General features: G+C 31.6%; 3 protein-coding genes across 4 annotated transcripts in view; 2 read left to right on the forward strand and 1 right to left on the reverse strand.

Annotated features, from left to right (window-relative positions):
• Positions 1-19,582, reverse strand: part of LOC122505678 (netrin-1-like) — a 746,647-nt gene that overhangs the window by 627,297 nt on the left and 99,768 nt on the right. The window lies entirely within an intron of this gene.
• Positions 3,315-5,185, forward strand: LOC122505679 (transcription initiation factor TFIID subunit 1-like). The gene is made up of 3 exons (XM_043617460.1): positions 3,315-3,645; positions 3,856-4,284; positions 5,064-5,185. Exons 1-2 carry the CDS (start codon positions 3,345-3,347, stop codon positions 4,269-4,271), a joined length of 717 nt encoding a protein of 238 aa, XP_043473395.1. The 5' UTR covers positions 3,315-3,344; the 3' UTR covers positions 4,272-4,284; positions 5,064-5,185.
• Positions 4,794-11,211, forward strand: LOC122505680. The gene is made up of 2 exons (XM_043617461.1): positions 4,794-5,337; positions 10,792-11,211. Exons 1-2 carry the CDS (start codon positions 4,965-4,967, stop codon positions 10,809-10,811), a joined length of 393 nt encoding a protein of 130 aa, XP_043473396.1. The 5' UTR covers positions 4,794-4,964; the 3' UTR covers positions 10,812-11,211.

The following is a 19,582-nucleotide window of genomic DNA, read 5'->3' on the forward strand; positions in this document are numbered from 1 at the left end:
GTATGAGGTATTTTATTTTCTTCCATTTTGTAATGTGTTGCTCATAACTTCTTCTTACGTAATTGCGTACAAGTTTTGTATATTACAGTTCTATAATCCGTATTTAGAAATCGCTGATTGGTTATCTTTCTTCTAATTCATCTTATTAATTTAGTGTTTTTTCAGTTATGAGTACATGTGTAAATGGTAATTACCATTACCATATTATTCCTGGTATTCAGAATGCAGAGTTACACTAGAAATTGTGTCTATATTATACTTTTCAAATAGTATTTAAAAATTCTGTACATATACCCGAGTCGAACTTTTAGACCTGCTTACATCCTTAAAACTGAGGGATTTTAAGGATGTAAAAGGATGAAATCAGAATTTATTTGCATTGCAAGTTAACTCTGATTACCTCCTGCAAACCCCTGGTTAGCGACAAATTTAGATGGTAAAAGGGGGAAAGCAGGTGTTCCTAGAACCTTATTAAATACTGCTTGACCCTTACCTACAGAATTCTACCCTCTCCAGAAACCCTGAAAAAACTGCTCATAGCATATTTTAGATTATTATTAACTAATTTTTATAATAAGTTTAATTATTAATAAATGACATTATTATTTAATGATTTTTACTTTTTTACATTTAATCATGACCAATAGCAAATTCATAATTAATGTTAGTATATATGTGGGGATTAATACATATCCCTTTATATATAAATATAAAAAAAATTAAATTAAATATTTGTTAATTAAATTATTTAACGTTGTATATAATCATTAAATTGTCTACTAATACCTATACAATACAGAAGAATCGGAATAAACGCAAACCTACGAAATAAATATAATCTAATGCACGCGAGACTTGAACCTATACGACCTACGAACTACGGACTACGAAACTAACGCCCTAACCACTATGCTACGGAACCTAACTGAACACAGACGCTTTATTTTCAGTGACTTGTTGAGTTATTGATTTTGGTGATTCAATAAAGCATTTATTGACACTAATACACTACATCAAATAAATAAATTGTTGAATAATAATATTAACAATATTAATAATATAATAATAACCCATTATTCATAAATTAATATTTTTATAATTAAAAAAAAATGTCAAAACATTTAAGTTAAAAATAATATTTATAAATAAATAATAAAAATGATAGTTGTTGTTTGCTTTTTTGTTTCTAAACTTTTTTATAATTTTTCTTTTCAAATAATTTTAATTTTAAATTTAATGTGTATTGACAATCTTCGAATAGTTGCAAAGAATTTTATAAAAAAGTTTGATAATAATAGAATTCCTTCAAAGAATTTCTTTGTTTAAAAAGAAAACTAAATTCTCGCAAAGAATTTCATTAATATTTTTAAAATCCTATTTAAATTCTTTTGAAGAATTTCTTTGAATTTTTTTTAAATTAATGGAGTTTCTTTAATAATTTTAATTGAAAATTTCGAAAGCAATTGAATTTTATGAAGAAGAATTTTATTAAAATTGTATTGAAAATAATTGACCATATGCGATGAATTTTACTATTTATAAAAATAATTAAAATGTTTCAAAGAATTTATTAAAATTTTAAGAAATAATTAAATTGTTATGAAGAATCTTATAGAAATATTTAAAAATCATGACATTTTTTCGTGAAATTCAATTAAAGTTGTTTCGTGTTAAATTTGAATGTTCGCGGTATGCTTTACTCGATTGACTCTAGCGGTTATGAGTCCGAGTTACACCAGTATGCGCTCGCACTCCCTCAACTCCTTTACTTCCGTTTTATACTTTTCGACCGTCAAGACGTGGATCGTATCGATTAAATAAACGACTGTTTTTCGTACATATCAAAAGTGTTTGATTGACTTAAACCTATCCCAAATAAAGCGCATGCCGACAGGTAATGGGCCCAGCACGCTTCCACTGCGCTGGGATAAGTCAAAGAACAGTATTACATAGTTTAAAAAATCATCGCGACCGGCGTGCTCGCGGCGTGGTTTGCCTATCGCGCGGAGGCCATTTTTGAGTGTGTGCCCAGATCATTAACGAGTGGTATACGACGATCAAAGAAGAAAAAGAAGTGCTTTTTGGTACCAAACGACCGTTCACAATGTCGACTGCAACGAAAAGAATTATAAATAAATGTCTACGACTTCTCGAGATGGATAAGAGTGCCGTAGATGTCGAAGTACAAATGGACATCAACAGCTCTTCCCTCACAGTCACTTTCCCTGAAGGTGAAAAAATCAGCTTAAGTAAGTAATTTAACTTACTTCACGACAGCCAAATTCTTTTAACGATTGTTTGAATAATTTTCTAAATGACTGTTTTAATTTCTGATCTTTAAATAAAACTTTTTTTGTCTGAAGTTAACGACTGTTACTAATAAAATATTAACGATTTATTTTTCAAAGATAAAGGAATGGCTATTTATACATATTAAACGATTTTGTGAATAATATCGATAATCTAAAATTAATTTAACAAAACGATGTGTGAACCTGTTGAGACAGGAAAATTTCACGGTTAATGAATTTCCTACCTTATCATGATAACTTATTATAGATACAAAAACTGCATGGTAATCAATAGCCTTCCTACTTTATCTGACGACAAGGTAATTAAATTGTCCGCTAGGTGACAATTGTACAGTTAATCCTCATAAAAGAAATTAAAATTTACGAAGTTCGAACTAGATAAATAAATAAAATCACAACTGTATAATAATTAACAAATATGAAATTTCTAGAAATTGTATTTTAACTTAAATTGAACGAACGTTTCATTTAATGATTATAATCAGAATTTTTTACGCATTTCTTTCAAAATTAATGAAAGATCTTTTTGATTCAAAATTTGAATCAGAGTATATACTCAAATCAATTTTTAATAATTGACGTCGTTAAAATAAAAATGCCTTTAAACGAAGGACCGTTTGTTAAACGAATGTTTGTATTTTTCTTTTAATGAGAAATTTACTCATTTGAATGAGATATCACGATTAAGGAAGACATATAATTTTTATAATGACAAATATCTTTTTTAAATGTCAGTTTAAGTCTTTTTGGACGACTGACTTCATTATTAACGAATAGTAAATATATTTATAAATTATTTCTCCCTATTGTATTTTAGACACACGAATCCGTTTTTCTGGGTTGTTTTTCATTCTGATAGAATTGTGTTCGTTCATGAAGACTGAAAACAACTAGATTTGTTTTGTATTGTGTTTAATAGTAATAAATACAATGGAACAAATCAATTCTGATGCATCCTAACATGTGTTCTGTTTTGATGTTTCAAGAGCAGATGACTAATTTTCCCTTCGATTACTATATGTGTATATACGTATGTATATATACATATGTATGTATGCTAAATATTTTGAAACTTATTTTAAATTCACTTTTAAAGGTAAACAATCCCTTAAAAACGACTGGAACGATTTGTTATTCGAACTGAAGAAAGCAGAAAAATTGTCAAATCCAGTAAGCGGCGGCGTCGAGAGCATTTCGGGAGAAACTCCAAGTGATTCCTTGGCCGCGGAATCAACTCGCGAAAAACCCGATGGACCAGAGGAACAAATTTTGTCAGAGACTGACGTAATGTCAGATATTAATAATTATATCAATGGAGTGACCAAAACTTCAGGTGATCAATATGAAACGATTGGTTTATGACCATTTACAATTGTTTATTTATTTTTAACGAATTGATTAACGAAAAATAACGACAGTATGACTTTTATGACAGTATATATAAATAACGATTTGTTTGACGATATGTAACGACAGTACGACCGTGTTGTCGACAACATAATAAAATGACAGTTTTAACTAATTCTAAATCTTTATCTGATAGGTGTGTCATCAAACGCTCAACGAAACGGTCCTGAATCCAACAAAGAAGCAGTCTCAGCCAGTTCTGAAGCAAAGAAACAGAACATTTCTCTTGGTCCAGTAAACTCTGACAAACCCTCTAACGACATTTCTTCTCACGAAGTTAAACACGACGCGAATAACGACAAGCATACAGACGAGACAAAAAACGACAGTACTAATGAACGACCGCTTATAAATAACGACAGTAACTTTGATAAAATTAACAAAATTTCTGGTAACAAGGAAAATAACGACAGTTTTGAAAATAATAACGACAGTTCGATACTTTCTCACGAAGAAGGTGCAGTAACTAACACCTCTGGCACAAAACGACAGTTAAATAATGACAGTACTTTAGACACAAACAAGCATGAAAATGTGGCTCGATCGATGTGAATCAAGCAACCAGGTAAAAAGACCAAGAATTTCTAGCGATATAACCATGTCCCCTAATTATAAACTAACGACTGTTCCCATTGAAACAAATTTGCATGTTTTAAATAAACAACCGTTAAATAATTCACAGCCGGTTAAAAATAACTTAACGACAGTAAACAATGAAAGTTTTAACGATTCTAACTTACTCGCGAATCAAGTTAAAGAAGCCATTAAAATCGAATTGATCGGTAAAGAAGGCGTTAAACATGATTACAAATTAACTTCGCAGACTAAATTCGAACATTTTTACGAATTTTTAGCATCCGAATTATGAACGAAAGATTTACTCTATGTTATTGATACGACAGTTTCTCCTCCAGAAAGTTTAAACGACAAGCTAAAAGAAAAACATAAATTTCGAGCTCGAGACATTTTAATTAATCGGATTGATAAAATTTATCACACACGCGTTTTACATATTAAAGACCCTGTAGAGATTGTTAAAAAATTACGAGAATTCAAACGATGCGAAGTCAATTTAACGAGTGTTACAATTCGAAAACAACTTTACTCAATTCAATACGACGCGAAACGAGAATCGGCAGCAAAATTTTTAGACCGCTTTGAGGAAAATATTTTAGATTATGAAAATGCCCCGGTTCGACTTTATTATCCGACGAAGAAAAACGAGATGCCCTATTTAATGCAATCATGAACCAACTGCCTGAAATTCAGTCTGTTGAGTTCATGACAAAAAATCAAACCGGTAAGGGACTAAATTTTGATGCTTTAAAATTATTTATTATTCAGGCCGAAGCAAATCGCGCACAGGCAACGACGAAGAATCACCCGAGTTCGAAACCCTCAGCCCAAGCGTCAGTTCAGTTTACCAACTCGAACCAACGCAAATGGATTAATGAGAGGTGCTACGAATGCGACGAGTATATTCACCTCAAAAACGAATGTCCTTTAAAAGGACAAGGTCTACGTAAATGTTACGAATGCCAAAAATTCACGACGCACAAGGCTTTCGAGTGCGAGAAACGACTGGCCAAAACCAAAACCAGAGGCAGAGGTATGACTGGTAAGTTTTCAAATAATTTTAACGACCGTCTTAATTTTCCTCCTCCTCCCAATTTCAAACGACAGTTTAAATCTCAATCAAATCCAGGTCAAAAGTTTTTCAAAGCTATTAAGCACGTTAATAGCAACAACAAAAATCCTTATAAAAGGAATAACGACTATCAACCCCAAAGACGACTATTTGACAAAAAGAACAATCCACAACTTGGACAAAGACAGTCACGAACAGGTACGAATGAAACACCGAAAATTAGTTTCATAGGAGTTCAGCAAAATAAATCAGGTATATCTAATAAAAATATTTCTAATAATGAATCTTTGTCAATGTCAAAAGCCTTTTCCATCTCACAAACAAAAGAAATATCGCCAGTATATCTTTACAGTCTCTCGATGCCAAACAAATTTGAAAATAAAAATCACAATTATGTCTCTTTTATTATTGATACTGGTGCGACAGAGCATATAACGAATTCGAAAAATATTTTTGACAGGCTAAATAAAAGCAAATTTAATGTTATTAAATGCGCTAATAAAGACAGTCAAGCCGATTTGATTGCTCAAGGTACCGGAAATGTCAATTTAATTTCAAACAACAATAAATCTTTTCAATTATCAAACGCGATTTATGCAGAATCCGTCTCTGAAAATCTGCTCTCACTTAGACGATTGGCCGAGGCAGGATTTTCCACCCATTTAGACGACAAGGGCGTTAATATTTTTAACTCAGAATCGAAAGATTTACTCGCGACTGGTATTTATGAGAAACCATATTGGTTTCTTGAATTTCAAATTGATAGGAAGAATTCAAACGAGAAGTCAAATCCTTCTGAAGCAACTATTTTTGACACGACTGTAGTAAATGAAATTCCAAAAGAAAATAATGAAACGATTGTTAAAAATATCAAAACTAACGACAGTACGAATGACTCAATTAAAACGACAGAAAACGACTTGACAATTTCAAACGTAATTCCAAACAAAACTTCTAAAGAAGAATCTCAAAAAATAACTCAAGAAAATTGTGAAATTGATGATTATAAATTTATTTCCGACTTTGACAGTTCAATGATAAAACGAAAAATAACTAACGTTGACGAATTACCCGAAGTAGATGTTTTAGACGAATTCACTCCATTTAACAATAACCGTTATAACGAATTTATTAAAAAGAACAAAGCAATGCTCTGGCATGTACGAATGGGCCATGCATCGGTTGGCTATTTAAGAAAATTGCAAACTTTGTGGAAAGAAAATAAAGACCTTCAGTCTGTAGTTTTTGACGACAGTATTCTCGATTGTGAGATTTGCGCTAAGCTTAATAAACTACCCTTTCAAAACCAACGAAGTAGAGCTTCACGACCGTTACAAATAATTCACTCTGATGTGATGGGTAAAATTTCTCCACCTACACACCCTCATAATTATCAATACATTGTTGTTTTCGTTGACGACTATTCACGACTGGCATTAGCTTATCCAATGAAAACGAAAGACGAAACGGGTTTATGTTTAGAAAAATTTATTAAAAGTGCTCGAAACTTGCTTGGTTCTAACGAAAAAATTTGCTATTTGCGTTCAGATCAGGCAACCGAATTTATGGTAGGTTATACAAATGAACTGTTATTGCACGAAGGTACAGAACGACAGTGTGCAAACCTAGACACTCCTCAACACAACGGAGTCGCTGAAAGATTTAATCAAACGATTCAAAAGAAAATTCGATCGATCATGTTTGACTCAAAACTTCCACCAAACATGTGGGATTTAGCATTAGGAACGGCGGTTTATGTATATAATAGAACTCCACACAAGTCGATTGATTTTGAAACCCCATTAAGTAGTTTTGCGCCTAATTTTCATTTCGATTTAAATCAAATTAAACGATTTGGTTGCTTGGCTTATTGGTCAATAACGAGAAAACCCGATTCAAAGTTTTCGGCAAGAGCAGTACGAGGTGCACTTGTAGGTTACACGACTTCCGGTTACATCTTTCTTAATCCCGAGTCCGGAAAATTCTTTGAATCACGAAATGTTCGTTTTAACGAGAAAATTGTTTTCGGTGACAAATACAACAAAGACTCGATACAAAATTGGCCTCTTCCTGAAACGAATTTACAGTCGGGCCTCCGAACTGTACGCTTTCAAACTGTACGCTGTCGCCAAAGTGTACGCTGGCTTTAGTTTTTAAGTGCTCCACAGTGTACGGTGGCGCTACTAAATTCAGTGCCGTATATTTGAAAATGTTGCCTTTTAAGGAAGAATCTGACGTACAGTCAAATCAAAAGTTATTCCAATGTCATAATTTCGTAATTTAAAAAAACAAATTAAATTTTAAATTCGTCTTGTTGGAAAGGCGAAGAATTTAATTTTGAATATTTAAAACAATTAAAAGTTTCATTTGAATAAAAATTACAATTATCTGTCAATAAGAAACATTTGTTAAATTTTAGGTTATGTTACTTAAATCATTCATTATTGACAAAAAATTATCATTTTTATTCAAATATATATGTAAAATGTTCAAAATTTAGAAAATTAAATTCTTTACGCTTTTACCAAAAGGAATTTAAAATTTAATTTGACTTTTTTTTAAAATACGAAATTATGACATTAGACTAACTTTTGTTCCGATTGTTTATCAAATTCTTCCTTAAAATTAAAAATTTTACTGATTTAATCAAATTATTTTCTTTTCCATAATTTGGATAAATCAGTGGACTTCTTTTAATTTCATGAGGCAATACATTTTGGTTAAAAAAATGTTAATTTTTCTAACATTTATAATTTTAAGAATAATATATATTTTTATGATTTTAATTAATTTTAAATCTAAAATTATGTATATTATAGTCCCAGACGATAAATGAGGAGCAACAAGTTTTCAAAACTTGATAAATTCCTATTTTCTTATTATTTCGAGAAATCGAAATAAATGACTTTCCTGACATAACCACTCAGTTAATTTCAAAATAAAAAATTTGTAATATTTAATATTTGTAACAATGTTTTTATATTTAATACGTTCTGTTTTTAATCAAACTTTCACATAATAAAGTAACTTTAAGGTTTTGGTAATTTGTTCTAATAACAAACATAAAAATTAAAACTCAACTTGGTTATGTCAAAAAGTTTTTAAATTGAAAATTCGCTGTTAATAATTTTTTTTTTAAATTTAACAGGGACATGACGATTTGTGAGATATTTAAATTATTAAATTTATGTTTATCTCGATTTAAAAAAAATTATATTTATCAACTTTTGAAAACTTGCTCCTTAAATATATAAGTGTACAGTCCTGAAAATTAAATAGTGGGGATGAGTTCGTCAGCGTACAGTTTGAAATCAAGTGGAGGGGTTATTTCTGGGGTACCGTACAGTTCTGCGGCCCGACTGTATCTCTAAACGACTGGTTTATTAAATTCGAAGACAGTGACGAAAAATATGAGACAAAAAATCAAAGTGCATTGTCAGAAACGGAGGGAGCTCATATCAAAAAACGCGGTAGACCTCGAAAAAGACTATTAGAAACGGAGGGAGAAGTTTCTAACGAAATTTTGGTAAAAGCGAAAAAGATTAAACTCACTAGAGAACCTTACGAGACGCGCAGTCGGAAAATAGCAGATATTAGTTTTGCGGAAATTTCGAAAGTACCGAATGTTTCAAATAGCTATACTTTTCCGAGTATAGAAGACGAGTTCATAAGAACAGAAAATAAAACAGATGACGAAATCCTTTTCTGTTTTCATGCCGAAATCAATAATGATCCGTTAAACTTTAAACAAGCAATAGAATCTAAAGACAAAGACGAGTGGTTAAAAGCAATCGACGACGAATTAGAATCATTAAACAAAAACCAAGTTTGGACAATTGTAGAACGACCGGAAATTGGTAAAAATGGTAGAAAGCCTAACATTATCGATTCGAGATGGGTTTTTAAACGCAAATACGACAGTCCCGGTAAAATCAAGTTTAAAGCTAGATTAGTAATCCGAGGTTTTAAAGACACAAACTCTTACGACTTGAAAGAAACTTATGCGCCAGTTTCTAGACTTGCCTTAGTACGAACAGTTCTCACGATAATTAATCATTACGACTTGGAAGCGTGCCAATTACATGTTAAATCTGCCTTCTTGAACGGTATTCTAGAAGACGAAATTTATATGGAAGTTCCAGACGGTGTGAAAATTCCTCAAAAATTACGACAGGCCAAAGTATGCAAACTTCACAAAGCGATTTACGGTTTACGAGTTAGTCCGAAACAATGGAATAAAAAATTCTCAGAAGTTGCTCATTCTTTAGGACTGATTAATGACGATTACGAACCTTGCTTATACATTTGGCGATCAAGCGATTCAATAGTTATACTATTGATCTATGTTGACGATATTTTATTAGCCAGTAACGACAGTAAAAAGATGATAGAAATTAAAGACAAACTGATGACTTCTTTTGAAATGACATACTTAGGTGAACCTAAACACTATTTAGGTATGGACATTCGAAGACAGAGAAATCTGAAAATCATGATAGTTACTCAAGAAAAATACATAGAGAAAATTTTAACGAAATTTGGTTTTGATAATGAATTTACAAAAAATACACCAATGACGACACGACAAGTAACTAATTGCGAACGTAGAGAAAGAGAAGAAAATGACAGTCACGAAATTTGCGAAAAACCTCTTGACATTCCGTACCGTGAAACGATTGGTAGCCTTTTATATTTATCTGGTGCTACACGCCCAGACATAGCCTATGCGGTTAACATTTTGAGCAGATATCAAATTGATCTGACCGAAAACGAGTGGAATATGGTTAAAAGAGTCTTTCAGTATTTGAAGGGAACAAAAGATTTAGGTCTTAAATTTCTAGGCAGACGAGACGATTTATAGCTTATTCCGACGCTAGCTTTGCGGATTGCAAATCCTCAATTTCGACTTGCGGTTTTCTTATACGACTGTTTGGAGACACGATCGCTTGGCGCGCGAATAAACAATCCTATGTTGCTCTGTCAACTTGCGAAGCTGAATATGTTGCGATGAGTCAGGCTTGCCAGGAAATCATTGCGATAAATAAATCCCTGATGAGAATTTTCGAAACAAGTTTGCTTCCGGCAATTCTCAAATGCGATAATAAAGCTGCTACGATTTGTGCTAAAACGAACGGTGGAAATAAGTTGAGACATATGACAGATGTTCACCAAGATTATGTTAAAAAATGTGTGAAATACGACCGTGTTACAATTGAATGGGTTTCCACCGAGAAACAATTAGCAGACATTATGACGAAACCTCTTAGTTTTGATGTTCATACTCAATTAAGAGATAAAATTCTAAATAACGACAGTTTTTGATTGAACAAATTATTTCTTCACACGACAGTGTTCTAGAAGATTGATAATTAAAGATAATGTAATATACGACTGATTTTTAATAATAAAAATGTTCTTAATTAGTTGAAGGTTTCGACAATTAATGAATAGAGGAACAGACATTGATTGACAGCTGGGAATAATCGAGACTGACAACTGTGCCAATTATTGATCCGAGCCAAAAAAACGATCTGATAAAGATACGCCAGTATTTTGAGAAAAGCTGTGATCCTACTGAATTTAAGGATTTTTTGTTTTTGTACTTTTATAGCATTTGACTAAATATTTTTGTACTGTTTGATTAATTAGTTTTAAGAATTTCTCTATTAAATAATTATAAGAGTCAATCTCGGGGGGAGTGTTAAATTTGAATGTTCGCGGTATGCTTTACTCGATTGACTCTAGCGGTTATGAGTCCGAGTTACACCAGTATGCGCACGCACTCCCTCATCTCCTTTACTTCCGTTTTATACTTTTCGACCGTCAAGACGTGGATCGTATCGATTAAATAAACGACTGTTTTTCATACATATCAAAAGTGTTTGATTGACTTAAACCTATCCCAAATAAAGCGCATGCCGACATTTCGAAAATAATTGAATTTCTTAAAAGAATTTTATTATTCTTGTTGAAATTGAATTTTTCGGAAATTTTTGAAAATAATTAAATTCTTTTGTTTAATTTTATTTAAATTGGATTAAAAATTATTTAATTTCTGCAAAGAATTTTATTATTTATCAAAATAGTTGAATTGTTTCGAAGAATTTATTAAAGTTTTAGGAAATAATTGCAATTTATGAAAATATTTAAAAATATTTGAATTCATTCAAGGAATTCAATTAAAATAATTGAATTCCTGCAAAGAATTTTACTATTTATAAAATAAATTGAAATTTTCAAAATAAAAAATTTTGTAATTTGCAGAACAATAATAAGTTGAATATCTTGTTCCGCGCGTAACATTTGCTATTGTAAGAATGTAATTGAATCAATACAGGGATTAAGGTTCAATTAGGACTTAAAAAGGAGTTGTTAGAGTTAAATAGAACTTACGCAGGAGGAAAAGAACACCAACCCAAGTAACCTGTATGTTTGCAGCAAGCTTGCAGCAAACTTACACCACAAGATTTGCAATCTTACACGTAAGCTTACTGCAAGTTTGCTGCAAGTACTAAAATGTCCTACTTGCTGCAAGATTGCACAGCAAGCTTAGGACAAGCCAACACTGCAAGTTTCTTAAAAATTCCCAAATATTTAATTATATAATATCCAGCAAATTATTTAATATTTAGTTTTTATTTAATTTTAATATATTTAATATTTATTTAAAATAATATAATGGCAACAACGTTATAATAAAAATGTCATTAATTTCTCCAATCCACAGAATTGTAGTTGTGTACTATTATCCGTGATCAGTGGATAAATAGTAAAAAATTGTAAATGTCGTGGCAGACATTAATTATTGATATTATGATCTAAGATACTATTGTGAAGCACCTGTTTAGGGGACTGATACTTATACTCTCCGCGAGACAAGTCGTGCGCGAGAGAGGTATTTCTCGCCATCTATCAGGGAATTGGAAAAGTAATAGAAGTTTCTCTTATAATTCTCTAACTCCGTGATAGATGGCGAGAAATACCTCTCTCGCGCACGACTTGTCTCGCGGAGAGTATAAGTATCAGTCCCCTAAACAGGTGCTTCACAATAGTATATATCTTAGATCATAATATCAATAATTAATGTCTGCCACGACATTTACAATTTTTTACTATTATCCACTGATCACGGATAATAGTATACAACTACAATTCTGTGGATTGGAGAAATCAATAACATTTTTATTATAACGTTGTTAACATTATATTATTTTAAATAAATATTAAATATATTAAAATTAAATAAAAATTAAATATTAAATAATTTGCTTAATATTATATAATTAAATATTTGGGAATTTTTAAGAAACTTGCAGTGTTGGCTTGTCCTAAGCTTGCTGTGCAATCCTGCAGCAAGTAGGACCTTTTTGTACTTGCAGCAAGCTTACGTGTAAGATTGCAAATCTTGTGGTGTAAGTTTGCTACAAGCTTGCTGCAAACTTACAGGTTACTTGGGAAGGGTTTCTTAGGTGCAGGTTAGGGTTAAATTATACTTACAAGGAGGTAAGCAGGTCTAAAAGTTCGACTCGGGTACTTTTACAAAATTATTTTCCTTATTCATTCATGTAATTTTCACTCCTTTAATCAGTAATATTTTATCCGTTGTGTTATTTTCACTCCCATTTTTCATGATTTCAATTAAGATTCAGGTTTACACTAACTCAAGTGCCAATTATTTTTAATCCCTTCTCTTCTTATTGCAATCGGCTTGTTATTTTAATCAGCATTATTCTTTACTATTATTTACTTTATTTTTTTTTTAGTCTGCACTTTGTTACACGAGTATCACGAGTAAAATTGTTCGATATTCTAAAATCCAAATGGAAATTTAGGGAATCACTAATATATTTTTAGATGGAGTGAAATTAAATTCAGTTATGAAAAGTTAATGGAACCGATGACGTCACGACCATTTTTAAACATGAAAATTCTTGTTATCTGTCCAAGAATTTGATACTATATTGAAAGTTGAGAATTGTCGAGTTCATCGTTGCGGTTGAACCCAATACGTGTGGACAGAGATGAATTGTTTCAACTGGCACAAGATGTCTAACTATGTATATACAATCATAGGTCTTAATGTAGGTGATATCGTGCACGCACCTACATTAGCGAAGGGAATCGTATAAATAAATTCACCGACCCGGCTGCCACGCTGTCTGCCGTAAAGATCACGACGTCTCGGCATTTGAGAGTATGAACACGAAGAGACTCGACTTCCAAGTTTCATTCTCTGCCGCATGCACGCAAATACACATTCTTTTGTAATCTCGGACTTGTTTCGTACTTGTTTCCTCGCCACACACTAGTATATGGCATGGTGTGTGGAGTGTGTGCAACACTGCATGGTCATTCTATTTTATATCCCGGCCACAGGTGCTTCCGTGATCAGTTGCTATATTCGAACCTTCCTCCTTGTGCGCGCACAAACTCGTTCGCTTGGTCAGGAAAAATTCCAAGACAAGATTTTCTCAGATAACCGACCCTCTTTAACGCGCGGCTCGCATTCGATTATCGATCATTATACGCTTCGCAGTTGCAAAATAAGAACTTTCTTCTCACTAACAGACTGTTACAAACGAGTCTCTTGTTCATTCAACGATATTCTATTTGGCACTTGGTGATTATTTTTTATAGGGTTCGCGAACTGAGTATTGAAGCTGTTATTTAGAATAGTTTTTACTCCTCTTTTTCACTTGTTAGTCGATTGAAAACTAGGCTAGCAGAAAGGTTTCAATAAGAGTCTTTAACTGTCGTTTTGGAGAAATTTTGATGAAAAACTGAAAATTTGCATTTTCTGAAAAATTGGTCAAGTACGATTTATACTAATCTTCTAACTGTTTAACCCGAGTTTGGGGTAACGTTTCTATTCTTATTTTAATAACCGAATTAACTTCCCCATAGATATTCGAAATAAAGCTGGGTATATTTCTTTTTTAGTGATCTATCATTGAGATGTTCGTAATTAATTTTTACGAAATTACGCTATATTAAAAATTATTAATAATATACATGTATATTACGGATGATATGCTTGTTTCTTTTCTTTTAACTTAATTATGTTTCGCGCAAGCTTTTCAATAAGTATGTCGAACGTATTTTTAAAGACGTATTAATTCATCATTTTGCACTCTAAAATCTAAAAAGCAAAAAATTGTAAGTTATGTTTGTAATTTTTGGAATGAAACTACACAAAGAAGATCAACTTTCAATATAAATCGCACTGATGATTGAGTCTTCTTTACATCTAAAATAATTAATAAAAACTTATTTTAGTTTCACATAAAAATACAAACATTACGCACGAATGAGATCAAAAATCTAAATATCATTTTTTTATTCTAAAGTAAATCAATAACTATCAATATTGTTTATAATTGCGTCAATTTTTTCATATTAGGGGCTGTCAAAAATTTTTAAATAAGTTTAATATCTATTCTTTTTCTTCAAATGACACAATAAAATTGTACCTAATCATTAATCTTGTAAAAAAATGGTTTTTTAATAGAAAAACTGTCCTATTTAGAAAAGGGCCCATATTGTCGATTTTTCGTATTTTCAAAATTAAGAGGAGGGGATTTAAATTTTTAAAACCTCTTGGTTTTTTATCTCCAAGGTCCCCTGAACTGGAAACAATTCTTATCTGAATAACTTCCAAAAAGAACCAGAAATACAACAATTAGTTGGTATCGCAATCTTTAATTCCGTTTTTCTCGAAATGAGGTTTTTGGCGTTCTAAACTTTGAAATTCCGTAACTCAGCGAATTTTTAACCAAAAAAGTTCTAAGATCACTCAAAATTTTCCAAATTTTGCCAGGAATACGCTTATATAGATAACTACATAAAATACTGATAAATTATTATTCGCTTCTAAAAATTTCATGATCCCACTCTGATTTTAACATGGCTCATAGGAAAAGAGATGAACTTTCGATTGGGATAGGTTAGAAAAAATTTTAAAATACCGATTTTTAGGGTTTCGTGGCCAAGGGCCAAAACCCTTATAGCGAGACTTCGGTGTCCGTCCGTAGTTTTTACGTCTTAAGTCTTATGTAATAAGTCTTAAGTCTTATAGCGAGACTTCGGTATAAGAAGGTCTTAAGTCCTAAGACTTAACTTCGGTATAGGGTAGGTATAGTATAGGGTAGGGGGCTTCGCACATGATCACGTGATATGAATTAACTCTAAATTTTCAATGAAAGCTTAATTTAAGATTTGGCCGATTTTTCATATAGAATTACACGCATAGAAAGGGTTTGCTGTGGCAGCGAACATTTTGCTGACACAGCAAACCTTGTTCGTTGAAATAGGGACAGTGAAAAAGTTCGCTGTGAGATCAAACAAGTTCGCTATGACAGCAAACTCGCATAAATTTTTACTAATGTTTGCTGTCACAGCTAACATGTTCGCTGCCACTGCAAACTTCTTAGCTGTGGTAGCTAATTTTCAGAGATGTTACAGCAAACATATGTTTACTGCTGCAGCTAATTTCTTTTTTTCCGTGTAGAAGTCACGTGACAATGGGAGGGGGTTGGGGGTCATAGAATGTATCACGGTTGATCACTTGGGGGGTGGGGGTAAGAAATTGCCCGAAAACCAGTCATGTGATTTATGGACGTCCCCATTAAGTCTTAAGTCTTCAGTCTTAAGACAGCATAACAACCGTTGCCATGGTAATCGTTGCTATGTTAATGGTTGACATAACAACCGTTGCCGTTGCAACCGATGATATAGTAATGGTTGCCATTACAACTGTTGCCATGGCAACCGTTACTATGATAATAAAAAATTTTTCAATCTTAAGTACAACAAAATTTTTAAATAAATTATTATTTATTTATTTTTTTGTCATTTTAGGCCACGAAACCCTATGATGTAGGCGCATTGCGCCTGCTTCTCTGACTGATTTTTAGATATATTGAAATTAAGAATATGACCTTGAATCTCAAGGTCAAATTGAAAGAAAACAACTTTTTTTTATCACCAGCTTATAGCTCGTGAAAAACTCTTTTAAATTCACTATTCATACTTTTAATTTGATTAATTTTATTTATCGATATATTTAATCGAAAAAAAAATATTTTCAAAACAGCCAACATTTTGAAACTCCATAACTCAAAAAATATTTTATCAAATTCAAAAAAAAATTTATATTCACACTTCTACTAATAATAGTAACATTTTAGCAAAGTTTCGAGAAAATTTTTTTTTGACCTGGGCAGTTGAGGAATTTTGCCTCATATATTAGGAAGGTTCTTTTTTTGAAAAAGTTGGAATTTCTTACGTCGCCGGCCGGAATTTAAATTAAAATGTGAAAAAATGAGCTATGCACAAGAACAGTTCACTTAATATTATTATATTATTTATTATACTATATGTGACTGTTTAGTTAAAAACTAGTCCGGTTCCAAATTTTAGTGAAATACACTAAATACAATAATACTGTTGGAATCATTATATTACCAAGTATCATGTTTATTTCAGCAAAATATTTAAAACTTTAGCGAAAGTCTTGAAATGTAACAAAATTGTATCAAAATTAAAGAAAGCGTAAAAACGCTTCATGTAACTTTATGATTCTACAACTTTATAATGATTTAATTCCTCTAGTTAGAAATTTTCACAATGCTGGGAATGTTGTGAATTTTATCAGCTTCGCATTTTCACTTTCCAAATAACCAAGAACGAATAATCGAACGGTTTGAAAAAAGAGAGAAAAAAGTTCAGAGCACATCTCGTCGAGAAAATAGATTTGTAAATCGGATCTCAAGACCAGAAGGAATGTAGACATTCGCAGCATCAGCATATATATATATATATATATATATATATATATATATATATATATATATATATATATATATATATATATACTATAAGAAGGTGTTGGGAATAGTTTTCGATTCAACAGGATGAGGACGAAACTTTGACCGCGTCACGTATCATCACATGAAACAGCCTCACGTACCGACTTTGGAGCAGCTAACACATCTGAGTCGATACTCCAAGGGATAAAACATGACAGTAATGTCGTTGGCCGAACAGTCTCCATCAGTTACTTTTGAGTCTTTCATCAAACTATGGGAATCCTCCTGTTTTTCTTTCCTTTCTTTTTTTCCTTCATTCGAAAAAACGTGGGATGAACTTTCCGCATCGAATATTGAAAAAGTGATTATATAGAACGAAACAAGATCGTGATGAACATTCGGGAGAGAATAATACGTCAATTCAATATTTAATTTTCATAAATTGATAATAAAATTCAATTGTGAATATTAAAGTTAATATAAAAATGAGTAAAATATTCTTTAAATAAAAAAAGTATTTTTTCGTTTTTTGATCTCTCGTATCGGTTGAGGTGAAAATAACAGCGGAAGCTGGGAGATAATCTTTTTTGCGATCAGTGTATATAAGTAGGAGTGGAGTAGAACTAAATCCTAAGATCCATTCCAGGCGGTACAATAAGTTAGAAGGCGGTAGTCCCTTCGAGAATATAAGTTAAAGGCCTTCGAAGAGAGCAGCCATCGACTTCTTTCACTTCTCGTTTATCATCTTAACGCGACGCGATCTTAAACTATTAGCTTTTGAAAGCCAGATTAGCCACAAAAACCTCAATACCAATTTTAAACTTTCGCACTCTTATTTATATATCATATTTAAAAAATATTTTTCTCTCTTATCTTTCAGAAGATAAAGAAGGCGAAAAAAATTAATTTCCCCGTTAACTTAATTTGCATTTAATAAAGAATTTCCAATTAAAATGTTTCTTTTCTCTAAAGTAAAAATTGGTAGAGTATAATTAGGCTACTTTTGTTTTCCAGGATGAAAATTAAAAGTTCCTGGTTTACGAAGAAATAAAGTTGGTAAAGAGGTAACTTTTTGATATGTATACTCTTAGTTTGAATCAGTCAAAATTTGATTGATTCAATCAGTCACGCACATTTTCACTGACAAATCATTGATTTTCATTGGCACAATAACACAGTGCAACATTTTTGTGGTCATCGAATGTGCACTAAGTTTTTATTTCAGTTTTTGAGGTGGAAACACTGGGTATTAAAAGTTTACTAAAAAAATTAGTTTACAATGGTCAAATTTTAAACAGCAATAATTCCTCTTTAATATCAGACAAAGAAAAAAAAATTGGTAGAAAATTATTCGTGTTATTTATTTATTTCTCTACATTTATATACCCACGGTCCTGCTAAACTGCAGTTTTTGATTTTTTTCTTACTTTTTTCGAATCATATGTTTTGAAACAAATTTTTTTTCTTGGTCAGTAAATGAATAGGAATTATTGCTCTTTACACGGAACAAAATTAATCTCTAAATTAGAGATTAAATCTGAGATTTAGGCATAAACTATCACTGGAATCGGACTTAAGATGTAAGCAGATCACTAAAACTGAAATTTGGTATTATATCTAATCCGAATATTAGTATTGTGAAGAACACGTATTTCTTATGCCTAAAAATGATATTAGGAATCTCAAATTTTATGACATATGGAACATATGTTCTAAACTATCAACTTACTTGAATAAATTCAAATCTAATATATTATTTGAATAAACAATATTAAAAATTTTAGTCGTATATTTATATAATTCTTATTTTTGTAATAACTCGATGTAATAAGAATTTATAATTTATCACAATTTAGAGTGAGAATTATTCACAAAATATTTATATTGTTTTCCCTGTATGAACTATACATTGACAAGTATAAAAAAGTATGTAGTTGGATATTTTTAAAACACAATACGAATTTTATATTTTTATTTCATTTTTTTGTTTTAACGGCGTTGGAAGGTCTGTAAAATTTGTAGGTTACAATTATCGCCCGACAAAATACGACACTGACTGATTTAAATGACGTGAAATAGGTAAATAAACATTTTTCAACCACTTTTTCTCTAAACACAGACACTTTTTACAAAATAGGCCAACATACAACGAGTAGGAATCTTCTTAATTACCTAAATTCAAAAGATGGTTTAAATTCATGCAGAAACGCGGTTGTAAAATGTAAAATTGGAAAGTGATGTAATGCTAAGAATATAACAGCTGGACCATTGTGCTCTCTGTATGCTTCTGCCCTCTTCTGGCGACTGGCAGTAATCCGCTTCTTGTTGTGTGTCATTACATTACTTTCCAATCATTTCCAATTTTACATTTTACAACCGCTTGACAACCGCGTTTCTGCATGAATTTA

The sequence above is a fragment of the Leptopilina heterotoma genome, unplaced genomic scaffold (genome assembly GCF_015476425.1).
Source record: "Leptopilina heterotoma isolate Lh14 unplaced genomic scaffold, ASM1547642v1 Lhet_362, whole genome shotgun sequence".
Lineage (NCBI taxonomy): Eukaryota > Metazoa > Arthropoda > Insecta > Hymenoptera > Figitidae > Leptopilina > Leptopilina heterotoma.

Coding starts and splice junctions, on each gene's coding strand:
- LOC122505679 (XM_043617460.1), top strand. CDS start 3,345: ATGTATATATACATATGTATGTATGCTAAATATTTTGAAACTTATTTT. Junction 3,646..3,855: donor TGGAGTGACCAAAACTTCAG/GTGATCAATATG, acceptor TTTATCTGATAG/GTGTGTCATCAAACGCTCAA.
- LOC122505680 (XM_043617461.1), top strand. CDS start 4,965: ATGAACCAACTGCCTGAAATTCAGTCTGTTGAGTTCATGACAAAAAAT. Junction 5,338..10,791: donor CAGAGGCAGAGGTATGACTG/GTAAGTTTTCAA, acceptor GTTCTTAATTAG/TTGAAGGTTTCGACAATTAA.